At 40.6% G+C, this 18,473-nt stretch overlaps 1 protein-coding gene across 8 annotated transcripts in view; it reads left to right on the forward strand.

Moving 5' to 3' along the window:
- The first annotated feature begins 644 nt into the window (after nucleotides 1–644).
- The window catches only part of LOC134083153 (NACHT, LRR and PYD domains-containing protein 12-like), a 45,230-nt gene continuing 27,401 nt past the window's right edge, over nucleotides 645–18,473 (forward strand). For 3 of the 8 annotated variants that reach the window (XM_062539363.1, XM_062539819.1, XM_062539811.1), the window contains exons 1-4: nucleotides 645–768; nucleotides 3,504–3,592; nucleotides 10,204–10,835; nucleotides 17,830–17,946. In XM_062539363.1, the coding sequence (XP_062395347.1) occupies nucleotides 10,798–10,835; nucleotides 17,830–17,946 (155 nt within the window). In that variant the 5' untranslated portion in view covers nucleotides 645–768; nucleotides 3,504–3,592; nucleotides 10,204–10,797. Of the gene's footprint in view, nucleotides 769–3,503; nucleotides 3,593–4,717; nucleotides 4,867–10,203; nucleotides 10,836–17,829; nucleotides 17,947–18,473 lie in introns of all 8 variants that reach the window. The other 5 variants (XM_062539532.1, XM_062539445.1, XM_062539616.1 and 2 more) reach the window with 5 other exon arrangements.

An 18,473-nucleotide genomic window follows, 5' to 3' on the forward strand; every position in this document is an offset into this window, starting at 1 on the left:
TCATCCATATTGCCAGTCTCCTGCCCTGTTGTTACCGTCACACTGTCAAATGAGATCAAATCTACATGGAAATGGAGGAAAGAACATGTTCACTCCTGGGTGTGGTCATGGTAGTCATGTCAATGTATGTGGCTGATGTAGTTTTATTAAAAATATTGATTTGGTGATAAGATATTTCTCAGAATAGTCCTCATTGTCTTCATTGTGAGATGATTTTTAATATCTGTTTGTAGTCAACTTTACTAATGTCAATAATTCTGGAGGGCACTGTGTACTACCTGAGAAAAATAACAGGTGACCAGTGGGATTTCCTCCCTCCTTTGCACTGTGTGTGTGTGTGTCTCTCTCTCTCTCTCTCTCTCTCTCTCTCTCTCTCTATCTCTCTCTCTCTTTCTGTCTCTCTCTCTTCTCTTTCTCTCTCTCTACATGTCTCTCTCTATGTGTGTGTCTCTCTCTCCCTCTATCTCTTCTCTCCCTCTCTCCCTCTATCTCTTCTCTCTCTCTCTCTCTCTCTCTCTCCTATGTCTCTATCTCTGTGTTCTGTGTGTGTGTGTGTGTGTGTGTGTGTGTGTGTGTGTGTGTGTGTGTGTGTGTGTGTATGTACATGCACCAGTGAGAAGCTAAACGGTTCATCTCTTCTCAATCAGAAAGCAAGATGAACTGGTTGTCTTGGCTCTCTGAATGCGGAAACCTTGAAAATAGTTTCACACAGAAAGCACTTGCGCTTCAGAAATTGGATATCAGACAAACAAACACCCATAAAGCACCGTAAGTTTCTTTTACCAGAGTATTTTATTCCTCATTTAGTGAGAAGTTGCTGCATGTGCTTACAATTATGTAGAGTTCTACTGTTGATATGAATCATTGGTGGTTAGGGAGGTTCCTCCTTCACAGTGAAGCGTTTTGAGTGTTGTAAGAAATGTTGTATACAGTAGATGTCATGTGTTGGTGCTGTTGTTGGTAAGGCTGTTCAATGGCATTGGTCTGTCTGTCAGTCTCTGACATCATGTTGTGAACAGTGCTCTAAGCAATATCTTAATGATCTGTATTGATTTTTATTGCAATATTCATCATAAACAATCTTGGGGGGTATCTATGAAACTGGTAACTAGCATCTTGACATCGTGGTTTTCACATACTGTCATTTATTTCTATTAATGTATAGACTTTCTAATGGGGAGAGACACAGCACTCCAATATGGTCATAGTCTCCCGTAAATATCCGCCCTTCCTACTGTATGTGCCTCCCCATTTATACTATATGTGCCTACATGGACTTTGTGTCCTTATGTGCCTCCCCATTCATATCAGCCTACATGGACTTTGTGTCCTTATGTGCCTCCCCATTCATATCAGCCTACATGGACTTTGTGTCCTATGTGCCTCCCCATTCATATGGGCCTACATGGACTTTGTGTCCTATGTGCCTCCCCATTCATATGGGCCTACATGGACTTTGTGTCCTATGTTCCTCCCCATTCATATGGGCCTACATGGACTTTGTGTCCTATGTGCCTCCCCATTCATATGGGCCTACATGGACTTTGTGTCCTATGTGCCTCCCCATTCATATGGGCCTACATGGACTTTGTGTCCTATGTGCCTCCCCATTCATATGGGCCTACATGGACTTTGTGTTTAGTGTCCAGTTTTGGCTGCGCTAGGCTCATATCACTGTGATGGTAATATGCTGATGATCTGATGTTTGTGTTATGGGGTAATCTAAGTGTATTAATGTTGAGTACGTCTGTTGAGCTATAGGCTCATGGCACTGTGATGGTTATGCTGATGATCTCATCTTTGTGTTATGGAGAATGTAAGTGTATTAAAGGGGACATATTATACCTTACAAGTTAGAATTGGTCTCTCCCAAATTGAGCCGTTTCTGGGCTGGCCACGCCTCCGGCTGCGTGTATTGATTACGCTGCTCGTTTCACAGGTGAAAATGACTACAAACAGAGCCGGCATCCAACCACATATGTTAGACCCTGGTGCTAGGGTTGGTCTATGCAAATTCCCTTAGTATGAATCAGAATAAGGGAGCCATCCAAATGGCTCACAGCAGCATACTTTCTTGACACCAAAGTCTTTCTACTGATCTACAGAAAACGGATGGATGGGGTTTTTTCGCGCTCGGAGTGTGATATATGAAATAATGAAGAAAAAAAATATTTCTACACATTTTATTACCAGTCATAGAGCACATTGAACAATTCCATAAAAAAAAATTGAAAAAAATATTAATAGGGGGTAGATCTAGGTTTGTTACTTTGGGGCAACAACATGCAATAATGGTAATAAATACAAAAAGTGCAGTCTACTTGAAATATATCTCTTTATTCCATAACAAAACACATTTTATGAAAGATCTTCAACATCAACTTAATTTGAAAAAAACATTTGTGCTGAAAAAGTGATACATTTACAACTAGTTACAATCTTAGTTGGGTTTGTTACCTAGAAGTAACAATGCACGACAAAGGAGTATTATTTTTATCCATTCATTCTCATTCAGTTTATGTATGCCTGTTCCTCTTCGTCCTTTTTCAGCTCTCCATCTCTTTCTTCAGCATCTCCATCTGGAGATATCAATAAGCACACATCAATAAACATATTGTTATTGTTATTAAGTATTTTAAAATAAAAAACAATGTACATACTGACAAATACTCAACAAGTCTTGGTATCCTGCCATTTGTCTCTGTGTAAGTAACTAGCATATAAACAGGGAATCCTCATTCCACTGTTGCATGTTGTTGCTTTGAGGCAACATAGCTATTTTACACTTTTACTAAATAAATATTCAATAAAAACATAATCAACAGAGTGAAACTCAATCAGAACTTACCCAAAATTGTGAAAATATTTTTTATTTCATGGAAATCCTAAGGAAAATGTCACTTTTTCAAAGGTTTGTGGAGCTGCCGCATGTGAGTGCAGGTGAGGAAAATAGATTGAAAAGGGTATTTTACAAGTCATGTGATCAAATACAAGCATTCTGTTGGCTTTTCAAACTTCCTCCTGATCAAAATGAGCATTTTTTATTGGTGTATGATGTTGTAAGCCTGAGAAAATGAGGCGACAAGGGTTTGTTACCCTGAAGCAACACTATGCAATAGAGGGTTATAAGAACCGTAGAGGCCTAAATATGAACACAAAGGCCCGCAAAAAGTGAGTTTTGCATAATATGTCCCCTTTAATGTTGAGTACTTCTGTTGAGCTAGGCTCATGGCATAGTGATGGTTATGCTGATGATGTCATGTTTGTGTTATGGAGTAATGTAAGTGTATTAATGTTGAGAGCTTCTGTTGAGCTAGGCTCATGGCATAGTGATGGTTATGCTGATGATCTCATGTTTGTGTTATGGAGTAATGTAAGTGTATTAATGTTGAGTACTTCTGTTGAGCTAGGCTCATGGCATAGTGATGGTTATGCTGATGATCTCATGTTTGTGTTATGGAGTAATGTAAGTTTATTAATGTTGAGTATTTCTGTTGAGCTAGGCTGATGGCACCATGGTGGTCATGCTGATGATATCATCTTTGTGTTATGGAGTCATGAGGGAGTGACAGCTGAAGGAGGAGTAACATGGGTGAGTTACAGTACGCTGCGCTGGTTTGACTGGTTTGAAGAGTTACCTGTAGTCATGCTTACTGCAGATAATAACGTTCCCCATATAACTAAATAAAGTAAAGTAAAGTTCAGGATTGAGTGATGGTGGCTTGGAGTCTCAGTTAGTGATGGGAGGGCTGTTGATTTCTGCTGTTTTATAGGAATTGCTCGATGAAAGGAATCCAAATGCGTAAATAGGCTACAGTATGTTTTAAATATCCAGACATGTAGTCGCCAGTTCCTTCAGTCTACCCCTTCTTATCACCTCATCATCAGAGACATCGACAGGATCGTTGGTCTGATTGGTTGAAGGACTATCCAATTGTGTAGAGTCATTTGAACTATGCCCATTGAGCACACCTCTTGTGCAGTAGAAAATGCAGAGTAGACTCCCCAGACTAATGTTCAATCATAAAATATTAAAAGATTGAACTTGGACTGGTGATACTGTAGCTAACAGGCCAACTGTTTGGATCAGTGGTTGAATACTCTAAAAGCTACATGGGATGTTGATATTTTATGAAGCTATGAATGAGAGTGCATACAGGTCATCATGTTAATGATCCAAACACACATGATTAAATACTTAGACCTACTTACAGTAAACTGTCTTCTATAATGCCACATGCACTTTCCACGGTTAAAATGTGTTGATGTAATGTTGGCAAGGGAATGCAAGGAAAAATGCAAGGGAACATTTGATCAAAGAAAGTAAAATTACAATGATTTGCAGCTTACTTTGCCATTTTAATCAACTATTAGTATTAATAATATTGTATTAATAATGTTTATTTTAACAATATCTAGGCTACATCACTTCAGACAAAACATCATTATGATTTTCCTTGTTGTGCCCCTGAGTTTCAAAGAACTCCTAATTTTTGGAGCTGTGACAGGCACCCCTGAGTACTAGTAGATAGGATACACTATTCCATACAGTGATAACTTTACTGAGGGATTTATACACCAAGGCAACTCAAGTAAATTTGTTACTTGTGTTGAATTCATGTCTTTATTATTTGTTTAAACATTATTTCAAGTTTGTGCTTTAAAATGAGATTGCCTCATGTACTAGTTCATTAATATTCATTTTATTCGTATTAAGAGTTTGTTTGTATACAGGGCCTAAACCAGGGAATTATGGGAAGAGCGCCAAAAGAGATGCAAACCAGCTACGGACTCATAACTTTTCAAGAAAGATGGACTCTGCATTAGGTTTATGGCGCTAACGTTGTCACAGTGCTTTTTGACTATGTACGTTTACAGTTTATCAGACAAGAAAAGAGAAAATAAATCTACAAAAATTCACCAGTATGAAGCGTGGCCGTTTATTAAACCAATGCAGCTACAGTCCAAAATAAATGTTTTAGAACTTAAATGTGCTGCAAGAGTTAATCCTTTTGTCTTAGTGAAAATGAGTTAATAAGCAGTAGGCAAGTTGAGTTGTTTTTTTAAACATCGCTTCAAACAAGACGTAATTTTGATTTTCCTTGTTGTGGGCCTGAGCTTCAGAGAACTCCCAGATACCTTTACTGAGGAATTTATGCACCAAAGTAACTCAAGGAAATTAATTATTGAATTAATGTATGTAGGCCTGATGTACTTGTATGTGCTGTACTCATTTTGTCTTAGTGAAAACGAGTTGATATCAAGTAGGCTGGTTTAGTTTATGGTGGTTATTAGTAGACAAACTGACAAAACATTTCAGATTTCCAGCTGAGACTAGCAGAGTGAAAGTGACTGCTCTAAGGTTTGCCCAAAAGATCCACACAGACACAGACAGACACACACACACTAGGGTTTAATCCCGGCAAACGGGATTCCTGGGAAATGTAATCAAGACTATTTCCCGATTCCCGGGAAAGGTTAGGACGGGAAACAAAAATAAAAAAACGCAAGGAGTCCGCTTCTATTGTTGTCATACGGTAACGTTAATTCATCAAACCTGCTGCTAACTTACACCCGCTCAACGAACAGATGCAACAGTTGTTTGAAGCTCTTAGTAGGCTACATGCAGTCGGAGAGAACGTGATTTCTATCTGCGAAAATCCAAAAACGCCTGAGCGCATCTATCGAAACTCTCTTCCTCTTGATAGCACACTTCCACAAGAAAATGAAGGGCAGGGTGAGACATGAATTGTAAACTAAAGAAATATGTAGCCTAAGTTGTCACGAGTTCAATCAATGCAATGCTGATATTAAAATAACCCCACATCAACACTATACCCCACATCAACACTATACCTTTCACCATACCATTTCATTCTCATTGAGCTCAATGCAATTCAAACCAGCGACATTATTAGGCTAACTGAAATAAAACCATGTATATCTCTTAGTATGGGGAAGGGTATAGTGTTGATGTGGGGTGCATAGTGTCCTGGGGCCCGTTGCACAAAAGCAGAATTAAGATATCCGGGATAAGTTACTGAGCTGCGATCACTGAATCCAAAACAAGAGCATACCGGCTTAATTGGTTGCACAAAGACCAATCCAGGATAAGCAGACACGGATTCATCAAGCCAGGTGTAAGTTATCCGGTAATTGTGCGCGTTCTCGTTTCTCCCCAAATAACTCGCGGTTGGAATAAAAAAGACGCGAAAAATAGCGTCTTGCACACCAAGTGAACAACCGCTTTTGATATAGACTAACAACGAGGTAAAGTTTTACTTTTTTGGATGGGGGATCATGATTATTTCTGTTACATAGCGGGAGTAGGTGTGGCAGATCAACTGAATGCAAATTTACGTATGCACCCACGTGTGAGAGCTTCCTTGTCTCGGCACGCAACGTCATTAAGGAAGCGCTTTGCCACCGCAAAGATGCACAAAGTATCTTAATTTGTCTTAAAAGCCGAATTAGTTGAAAACACCTTCGAAAAATGTCCCCTCCACTTCCAATCAACTACTAGCCTACAGCAGCCTATTCATCAAACATCTGTCAAAAAAGAAGCAAACAACGAGTAGGCTATGTTATTAATTATAAGGCCACCATAATTTAAATGACATCCATATGGTATTAGGCAGACATTCTGCTGTGTTTTGCGAGTAAATGCATGTAGCAAATAATATATAAATGGAATCTATAGCTCTTTAAAAAAAAAAATCACGTGGAGGTCTCATTTGAATGACAACTAGCTGAACCAATCAGATAATGTAATTACCATTAGAATCAACTTATCCTGGATGTTAGCCTGGTCAGGAGCAGGCTAGCTCCACAGAATAAATCGCCATGGTAACTTATACCATAACATATCCTGCTGCCCCCTATCCCGCTTTTGTGCAACTGGATCACGGATAAATTGAGCCAGGATAACCAAGATATCCCGGGTTAATCCCTTATCCTAGTTTTGTGCAATAGGCCCCTGGATCCATGAAATAACTGACCTTTAAAAATAAAAAATAAAAATCCTCTATGGGAATTTAACATGGGCGTTCCAATACTTATGACCCCAGTATTTAAGGAAAACATTTATTTATTTGCAATACATTATTCATTCACAAAGAAAGTTGATGTCCTTAAAGGTTGAATATTTCTTCATTTTTTCATTTAAGGCATTAAGATCAATTTCCGAAAGATGATTTTATATTTAACTTTAAGCATGTGTTCCAATACTTTTGGAGGGCACTGTATGTGTCACTTCATTTCTATACAAACTAAGAGGTGGATTTGTACAGAAACACAAGCACCCACACCATAAGTATATCTAAATAAGCTAGTACAGTACCCAAAATTACATTTTACCGTGACTCGAAGAGAATGATCATGAATAATATGGACAAGTGATATTTGTGTTGACAAATTACATAATGGACTAGTGATGGCCTATATGTTATGACCAATAACACAATGTAATGGGGTTCCCACAGGTCCTTAAGAGGTTGTGGTCTTGAAATATAAAATAGATCTAAGGGTGAAAATGTTTTTGATTACAGTTTTTCTCAATTGTTTACACACAATTTCTGGTACTTGAGACACAATTCCAGTAATATGTAGCTCATGCACCAACCTCCTGAACCGATTCTGCTGAACTATAAGCACAATTTCGGCTTTACACTCAAATTGCAGTTCTATAACACACTGTTTTCAAAACACTACACACAATTCTGTGCATTAGACACCGTTTTCATGAAGAAAATCTCTTGTTTTCACAAAGAACACACTGCCATTCAAATTCTAAAGCTAACTGTCCTACCATGCACACTGACTCATCAGATGGGCAAACTCCTGTCACACAGTCTTACAATTAGCAATCAGAGCTTTAGTATTACAGTAGTAGTACAGGCAAAGGCAGAGCCAGAGGAGTGAGAGTAAGAGGAGGAGGATGGGGAGGCCAAGGACCGTAATCTCTGATGAGATCCGAGCCACTAGAACATTGCAGTGCTGCGTATCAATACAGTACAGTACCGGACAGTACAATACAGCTCAATGAGCACAGTAGTACAGTATTGCCTGTGGGCTGTTCTGTAGGACTGTAAAAATAAAGTATGTTTCAAGTATTTGGGGAAAGTAATCCTACTTTGTATTCCTACACAGTTTACAGTATTTTACTATTTGTTTGGCAGCCGAAAGATTACCAACACAAGGGCTTCTGTCTCCTGAACAGGAAACTGAAATCATGAGCATTGTCCTAGAAAAAACGGCATAACAATACGGAAAATACAAAGAAAAATAATAGAAAACAATGAGATATTTCAAAATATTGATAGGGTAAGCATATCAACTTACTGTATCAGCTTATCTACTGTTTGTAGTACTGTTTGTAGTGTAACATTGAACAAAAAAAGGCCCAAGTCATTATAATGAATGGAGAAGAAGTGTTTTCAATTCATCGCAGTGTTTTACACTGCGCACATCAGTGTTTAACTGGTCCTTGTAAATGTCTTGATATATGATGGCTTGTGTGTGTCTCTTGAGAACAAAAGAGCATTTTGAGGAGAAATTACATTGTTTTGAAGGTAAAGTGTCATTTTGCAGGAGAATTGTGGAGTTTTGCCCATTGTGTGTGTTGTTTTGGATTTGTGTGTAGAGTTCTGAGAATATGAGGCATGTTTTCAGAAAATGTGTGTTAACAATCGAGAAAAACTGTAAACATAGACCTACATAGACATGGAACATTGAAAGTGGTTGAGTGTATTGTTTGTTAGAAAAGGCAGATCATCACATACTCTACCAACACTGTGTTGTGCTGCAGTGTTCGTGCACTCAAGTCTCTCTCGCCTGTGAGCTGCTCTAAAGCCTGATAGTAATTATAGAATTCTCTGTGTTGTGACAGTATTTAACTTAAATCTGTATCTCACACTTTGCCGTGTTGGATCCTTAAATTTGTGGGCTCTAGACTGGGATAGTTTTTGAATTTGATGTATAAGAAGATGTGGGATCCTTGGACTATCATGTGGATTAGGATGTATTAATATCTTTGTCTCTACTCAAAGGAATGTGCTGAAGGTACTTATTTTTCCAGTAATGACCAGTATTCTATACATTATCCCGCTTAATATATGGCTAAAAAAAACTATACTCCACATGATATGACTCTTTACATGTATTTGTCACGGTTTCATCGTGGCTTTTGCTGAAAAACAAAAATACACTGCTCAAAAAAATATAGGGAACACTGGTTCATAGGAGTATAGCATCACGTCAGTCACACTGGATATTGATCTGGCCAGATAACGGTGGTTGTGAATCAGGTTCACCTGCTTTGATGTCAACAACATTTTCTACAGGTGCACTAGAGGGCCAACTGTGAGACGACCCCCAAAACAGGAATGGCTTTACAGGTGGTGGCAACTGGTCATTTTTCCATTTTCATCCTTCTTGACTGATTTTTCACTAGTTTTGCATTTGGATAGGGTCAGTGTTACTGGTAGCATAAGCCAGTATCTGGAGCCTACAGAGGTTGCACAGGTAGTCCAACTCCTCCAGAATGGCACACCAATACTTTCCATTGCGGGAAAGATTGCTGTGTCTCCCACTGCAGTCTCAAGAACATGGAAGATATTCCAGGAGACAGGCAGTTGCTCTAGGAGAGCAGGGCAGGGTGGTAGAAGGTCCTTAACCCATTAGCAAGACCAATATCTGCTCCTTTGTGCAAGGAGGAATAGTAGGAGCCTTGCTAAAGCCCTACAGAATGACCTCCAGCAGGCCGCTGGTGTGAACGTCTCAGGCCACACTATCAGAAACAGACTTCATAAGGGTTACCTGAGTGCCCCATGGCCTCTAGTCTAGAGGGACCTGTGCTCACTGCTCAGCACAGTGGAACTCAATTGGAATTTGCCCAATTTCGTTGACATCAAAGCAGGTGAACCTGATTCACAACCACCTCTGTTACATATCTGGCCAGATCAATATTACACAAGTGTGACTGACTTGATGCTATACTCCTATACTCCCAGATAGGACAGTGTAGGGTGACAGGAAACGAGTGGGAGAGAGAGTAGGGTGGGATCCGGAAAGGACCACAGGGCGGGAATCGAACCCGGGTCGCCGGCGTGCGGTGCAGGTGCCCCAGCCAGTCGCGCCACGACTGGGGCCGAACATTCTTTAAAACACTGCTGATCAACTGTCTGCTTTCCCCTCTGAATGAAGTTCCATTGCAAGAAGTGACCGGACTACTTGGGGAGTGATATGACAGACATGGATAAGAAGCACAAAAGACATTTTCCTTGACAGCGGTCTGTTATACTTATCAACGGTCTGTTATCGAGACTATTGAACGATTAGAAGGCCTATTCAAGTGCATGAAGCATCCAGTATTATGAAAAGCTGAGTAATAACTGTGTAATATTTTCTCTTTCATCATGTGTTCCTTTTTAATAAGTTTATAGGCTGTTATCTCACTCGCCATCCTGCCTAAATCTCCATTTCCACTTTAATCATTTATAAGTTTACTCCCCGTCTGCTTGTTTGCGTCTTTTAACTTTTTTATTTTACTATATTCTCTCGCTCTGACTTAGTGTCTCTAATTCCAACATAGTGTTTTATTTTTCATATATATTTTTCATTCTTACACATTTGGTTACAGAAACGATGTGTATATATGTATCCTGTTACTGTGATGTGGCAATGCATTGTGTCCATGTGTAGGCTGGTGTTAGTGCTGTGTGATGTATGTTGATTTTTCTCTCTCATCGTCCAGTGTAAGATCAGGAGATCCCAGGCAAAGGGGTGTGTTGGCCTAAAATGAGTTCCTGTGAAGAAGAGGACTTTGAGCCCTTGGGGTAAGACAACAGTAGTAGCAAAAATAACAACAACAGCACTCCTATTACTGCTAGTACAACCACAACTACCACTGCTACTACTACTAGTACCACTATTAATGCTACTACTGCTTAGTCTGGCTATTACCATACTAAGCTCAATCTTTTAAAGGCCCTTGCACACTGCCCCAACAAATGCCAACAAACACCAACATTCTAAAGTTGGCAGTTGTTGCCATTTGTCTGTTGGTAGTCTTTAGAATGTTCATGAAACCAACTGCCAGTCCACACTGCCTAGACAACAGCAGACAAGACTGACCTTTGTCACCTAGGCCTACCTTTTCTTTTTTGGTTTAATATTATTTAACATGGATGAGGAGACCTTACTAGCTGTAGCCAAAGTAGTTATGGTCTACCTGGCCTGTAAAGTTGCTAGCCGTGTACAGGAGAGACGTCAATCAAGACGAGCCAGGAGGAGACTGTGGTGTAAGCCTTGGATTTTGCGACATGCAAAACAGGGTGTCTATCCAAACTTATGCCAAGAACTTCGATCAGAAGACACGCCAGCTTTTGCCAATTTTGCCCGTTTTGCTCCTGAAGCTTTTGAGGAGTTACTAACTATGGTAACTCCACTAATTGCCAGAAGTTAAACACAAATTTCAGAGACAGCATTTCTCCTGGTGAACGCCTCATGGTGACATTAAGATTCTTGGCTACAGGTGAGCGCTAAATCATCAATGTCTTATCTATTCATTTGTAATACATTTTATATAGCCAAATTATTGCTTAACCTGTGTTGTCTTACAGGTGAAACCTTCCTGAGCCAAGTATCTGAAGGTATGCATTTTTATTATAACATTATCTCATATAATCACAGCAATAGCAAATGTTAAATGATGTAAAAACACAAAAGGTAATTGCATATGGGTAAGTTTAATGAATAGAGAATCATTTAATCAAAAGCAACACCTTAAGATAAAAAAACAAATAGTCATAATGTCAATTATAACCAAAGGGGTTTTCATTTGGACGGTTGTGTGGACTAGGAACATTGTAGATGAGCTGACCTATCTGGCTTTGGACATAACAGAAATACCGTGCATCTGACTTTTCCATGGCTCGGAATTCGTGCTCTAAATACTGACAGTAAGATGTAATGTTGTCTGACCGTTTCTCTACACTCTTAGTGAGAGAATGCAGCGCAGTAGTAACTGCATCCAGCATTTGTACGCTCTTCAGTGTCTAGGGACTTCCGTTTGCGTCTGATAGGTGTAGAGAGTGGTGTAGGGAGTGGGGGTGTGACATCACATGGGTTAACTGGCTGCTCCTCCTCTCCCTCATCGGTCACTGGCACATCTTCTGGGCAGTTGTCAGTCTCAGCAACAGCGGTAGAGCAGTTCTCCTGTCCATTTAGCTCAGATGGCATGTCCTGTTAAAAGAAAATATTGGAACTATATTAACTTTACATATGTCGATTTTCTCTTTTCAGTGCCTGAACACAACATCTGAGTGGCTGAAGGTTGCTGAAGGGTTTCAGAAGAACTGGAAGTTCCTAGCCTGACGAGCCAGACCCACATCAAGATGTAGCGTAGACAGGGCCCAATCGGAGGGGTGGGATAAACAGTTGTCTTTCAAATTCCCTCCCCGCAATAGGATAACGCTAAACGAATCATCTTCTTGTTTTCAAGTAGCAGGATGCGTAAGCTTCCCTCTCCACGCAATAGGATAACGCTAAACGAATCATCTTCTTGTTTTCAAATAACAGGATGCGTTACCGTCGCAACTTCTGGTCGCATGTCAGTCACTATTATGTTAAGCCCGCCCACCGACTTTATACACGTTGTGATTGGTTAGCTGGTTTTAGGAGCTCTCAGCTCCCTTGCTCTATGGATCGTGCCTAGACTGGCCCCCCGGGCAAATTACATTTGCTGCCGCTAGGGGCGTCTAGATTTCTAGGCTAGGAAGTCCCCCCATTGTCTTGGTGCTTTGGATGGAAAACACATTGCAATTTGGCCTCCACCAAAGAGTGGTTCAGTTTATTATAACTATAAACTATTTCATTCCATCGTACTCATGGCCCTAGTTGATAGTGACTACAAATTCCTATACATTGACATTGGATGCAATGGCAGGGTGTCAGATGGAGGTGTTTTCAGGGGATGTACACTTCAACAATCATTAGAGCGGCAAACAGCCAACATTTCCCTTACCTTCTCCCTTGCCAGGATCACAAAGTGAAGTACCATTTTATATGATGGCAGACGAGGCATTCCCCTTAAAATCTTACATTATGAAACCATATGCACGGAGAGGCCTTAGTGATGTACAACGGGTATTCAATTATCGGCTTTCCAGTGCCAGACATGTTGTAGAAAATGCCTTTGGCATACTGGCTAACAGGTGGCGTGTGTTGCTGACTACAATCAACCAACAACCAACAACCACATGTGGTCGAAAACATTATCCTCGCTTGCTGTGCAATGCACAACTTTCTTCATGAGAAACACAGTACGGTGTATGAAGTTACAGACACAGTCCCTGATCCTTCCCTACCACAAGCTGCACTACCTGGGTCTACAAATGCCACTCAGCAGGCTAAGAGGACCAGGGAGCTCCTAACAGTGTATTTAAACTCTGAGCACAGAGATCCTGTGTAACAGAATTGTGTAATTGTTGTTCTGAAATGTTTTGATTGTGTATGCATTGATAGGAGATCAAATATATAAATAAATTCTTACATTTGGAGGCAGGTTTGACCTGGATGGTCTCTTCTTCATGTGGATCTCAAGAAATTTCATTTTTTGTAACATCCAGGACTGATGGCTTTGCCTTTAGGTAGCGGCTGTACTGGGTCCTCAACGTCTCCATCTTTCCTTTTACTGCAGTTTCTGTAAAAAGCAATAGATTCAGCCTACATTGGTAACTGCTATATGCTCAGATTTTAGGATCACCAACTAGGGTAACCTACTTTAATGCATGATATAGGTTAATAATCAATCAACCTCACTCACTCCCTGTTTGATTACCCCAGTTTACAGTTAACAGCAGTGGTGTAGTCTAGTAGTGGATACTGTGATCAACCCCAAATGTTAACACATACCCGTGCCTATGTTAAGTAGGCCTACAGTGAGATTATGATGCTTTTTAAGTGGGTACAGTGCGTATCACGTAGACTACACCACTGGTTAACAGCTGATCATATCCCAACCTTTTTCTACTTCAAGTTAAAATCAGTTGCAAACACAATGTAGAGCATTTATTTATAATAATTCATACCAGTAGCCTACAGCAATGACATTCATAGAATACCGTTAACGTAGCAAAATAACGATTTTAGAAGCTATAGGCTAACAGTAACACGGCTAGGGTACTCACCAGATGTTTCCAGTTTCTCCGCAATTTTTTTTCACTGCCTGCATTTTGCTGTCGCGGTTGGAATATGCTTTTGATGTTAAGTCATACAGTTGGGGTTTTTCTTCCCATAGTTCAATCAATGTTTCTTCTCGTTCCTGGGTCCAGAAACCAGCCATTTTCCAAACTTGACAGTTGACAGTGTTCAACGTATTGTAAAACTAATAGACAGGTCATTTGCTGGAACTTTTGGGCCTAGTTTTTGGTAATTTTCTCAATGGATTCCTGGTCAGAACCCCTATTGGAACAGATTAAGACTTGGGGCCAAAATGTTAAATTTTGGCCAAAAATTCAATATGGCCGCCGTATGGGCAATTCCATATCAGTTGGAACAGGTCCGACACCATGGTCCTCAGTACCGGATCGGTGGTTGGTGGTTTTTAGCCCATAACCTCAGTTAGGGACACAGTGGGTTCAAAGGCCATCGTAACAGGGGTTATACATTTCACAGTGTTCTCCCTCAGTATCTCATCTGTCTTATATTACATTTTTAGCCTTGTGTGACTTGATCCATTTAAGCCCCTCAATTTAGTCGCCTTTTTCATTTTTGACAACTTTTGGACATATTCTAAGGGATCAATAAAGAGTAAAAATGGGATATAACATTTTTACCCTGTTTACAGGATGGCAATCCGATCCCTCAAACAGATAAAATGGGTATAAACTCCATATTGTCCTTCTAAGAGGTTCATAAAAATCAAACCAACACCTCCTTCAGCCAAGACAATGTTTCATTTTTTCTAACTTCAGACATGTTTTGAGGGGATATTAAAATGGACAGGTCTGATCTACCACATTCACATGGTCTACAAAGTGGCATACTATTGCAGGAAAAAAGAATTGTTGGATTTGCATTTCATCTTGTCCTTGAAAAAAGGCAATAAAATTGGTATTTTTAGGAAAAAATGCCATTTTGGCCAACTTTGAAGGCTCATAGCCTCGAAATACGAAAACTTACCATCTCAATTATTTTTCAACATGTTCTCTTACTCATGGACTATATATATCGCCCCCCTCTCTCCCCTTCTTTCTTTCTCTCTCTCAGCTGGAGGTCTCTCTCCTTCTCCTCCCCCTCTCTCTTGCAACTGGAACACGCACTCACTCTCTCATTAGCACACACGCATTGTCACACGCGCGGCTTCCTAGACAGACAGAAACACACACACACACACACACACACACACACACACACACACACACCACACACCACACACACCACACACACACACACCACACACACACACACACACACCACACACCACACACCACACACCACACACACACACACACACACACACACACACACACACACACTCTCTCTCTCCCTTCCTTGATCCACCTGAAAATGAATGGCCAGAGTTGCCAGGAGTCGGTCAAGAATGACAGTGTGATGTAAAGTAAAAGGTAAAGAAAAGATCATGTGTATGATGATTTTATTCAGATTAAGTCATTTTTAGTGATTGAATTGGGGACTGACTAAGCCAGACCCAAGTTCTTATCCTCACAAAAATGCTTGGTTGGAATAGCATGTAATAACCAGAATACAGAAAAGTCAAACAATCATGACTTGTTTACATCAAGACACACACACACACATTTACACGCACACATTAAATACAGCAACATGGTTTTGTGAATTCAATGATCTGAAGCAAGATATTGTTGTAAGCCTTACAGGTGCATGATTTACAGTACACCATATCAACACACTGGTTATCATCTCAAATTTGGACTACAAATATGGATACAGAGACAGAGCTCTGGCCTAGGGTGTGGCTTAGGGCTCTATAGCGCCACCTAGCGCGTTGTGTATTGTGGTTGACTCATATATTCACGAAAATGAACCAAATTTAGTGGGCTTGTGTGTTATTGCTACCACTAGTCAGAGACAGAGCTCTGGCCTAGAGTGTGGCTTACGGACTCTAGAGCGCCACCTAGCGCATTGTCTGTTGTGGTTGACACGTACATTCACCAAAATGAACCAAATTTGGTGGGCATGTGTGTTATTGCTATAGTTATTCAGAGACAGAGCTCTGGCCTCGGGTGTGGCTTAGGGACTCTATAGCGCCACCTAGTGCATTGTCTGTTGTGTTTGACACACACATTCACGAAAATGAACCAAATTTGGTGGGCATGTGTGTTGCTCATGCACATGCCCACCAACACGCACATGTTGCTTTGTTAGATTCCGAAATGTCACAGGTCTCCGCACCGCAGGTGCTCGGGCCCGCCATCGCCGCTTGCGGCTATATTTGTTGTTGTTATTGTTGATACAAACAAGGTGTTACAGATTCAGTAAGGGTAAGGTACCGAAAAAAGTACCGTTGAATACCGACACCAAACCTCCGGCACCGGCACCGGTGTTGGGGGACTATGGGAATAGCTGCGTGAGGTTAATTGGACGTGCATGCGTTGTAAAATGTATAGAGAAGTTTAGTAAATGTGTTACACAGATTCTGTGGGTTTCTGCTCATCCTTTTTTTTTAAAGATAATTTTTTTAGGCTTTTTATGCCTTTAATTGGACAGGACAGTAGAGAAAAAGACAGGAAGTGAGTGGGAGAGAGAGTTGGGGTGGGATCCGGAAAGGACCACGGGGCAGGAATCGAACCCGGGTCACCGGCTTGCGGTGCAGGTGCCACCGCCAGTCACGCCATGGCTGGGGCCTTCTACTCATCCTTAAACATAATACACTGGGCAACCCATTCCACCAACATGGAACCACTGATGAAAAAAATCCTGAATTTGACCTAGCGTTTAAAGCTGCTCGGCACAGCAGACGCTCATCAGAGGACCATATTGGGCGGTTGGGAGTATAAACCTTGATCACTGAATTCAAATAGGAGGGAGCAGATCCAGTCAATGTCCTATAGGCTAAACTAAGACATTTGAATTTAATTCTGGCCACTATAGGGATCCAGTTGAGAGTAACTAAAAGAGTTACATGTGTCCTCTTTGGCTGATTGAAGACTAAACGCGCTGCAGCATTCTGAATTACAGTAGTTGTAATGATCTTAATACATAAGCAGGTAGGCAGTGAATTACAATAGTCCATCTTGGAGAGAACCATGGCCTGAACAAGAACCTGTGTGGAACCTTACGTCAGATAAGGTATGATCTTCCTAAAGGATGAAACGACATGACTTAGCAGTTGCGGAGAAGTCAAGTTGGTCATCAATTATGACACCCAAGTTACGTGCCGATCTAGTCGGAGTCAGTGAAGATGAGTCAAGCTGGACGTTCATCTGTTGGGGAATGGCTGTTTTTGCAGGAAACACCAAAAGTTCAGTTTTTGAGAGATTGATGAGTTGGAGGTGCCACTACCACTACTACAACTACTACCACTCTTATTACTACATCTTTCTTGATCACAAGGTCTGACACTTAACAATGAGATAAAGACATAAAAGATTGTCAGACAGAGAGCGCAAAAATGAAAGACTAATTTATTTATCTATAATCTTATTCAAATTATTCCTGATTGTGACATTGTTAATTGTCTTTTTTTTACATGTCTCACGCAATATATTGAACTTAAAATGTTTAACGTTTTAGCAGAAAATAGTCCTAATGAATTATTATTGTTATTATGATTGTGAAATACAGCCCCATGCAGCAGAAGAGACCACACTCTCCTGTACCCAGCTGTGTGTCCATGAAGAGTGACCGGTCCGTGGATCGTCCATTGCAATTTGCAAGAGGAGGTGTTCCTGCTGGTCAGAGGTGAATATCAGTCTCCACAGAAACACAAGCTTCGGTACAGACATGTGGACACCTGTAGTTTAATACTGTATCAATGGTGCTTCACCCTTCCTTTCTTGGAACCAATATGGTAGTGAATGTTGTAGTTTCGCCATGTTACCAGTAAGAGGCAGTATAAGGCTATGTCTCATTCCGCCTACTTTCGTCAGTGCACTGCGAATGTGCACTGACCCACTTACTGCTGTGTGTCCACTTTCGATGATTAGTATTGTCCCAAAACGAACACCTATGTTAACACACTTACAGGAAATAACAGGCGGAATGAACGTCACAAACGTAGCATAACATGTAAGGTTACCTTAACTCTCCCAATGATTGTCGGCTTTAGTCAGTGAGGACATGTAATGAATGTATTAGACGACAGTAAACATTTCGTATTACTGCTGTTACTTACATTAATACCATCGAGTTAATATGTATAACATGCTCGTCCCAGTGGCTGGCTGGCTTAACATGCTAGGTAGCTAGATAGCATTAACCTGTAAGTT

Source organism: Sardina pilchardus, chromosome 1 (genome assembly GCF_963854185.1).
Source record: "Sardina pilchardus chromosome 1, fSarPil1.1, whole genome shotgun sequence".
Classification (NCBI taxonomy): domain Eukaryota; kingdom Metazoa; phylum Chordata; class Actinopteri; order Clupeiformes; family Clupeidae; genus Sardina; species Sardina pilchardus.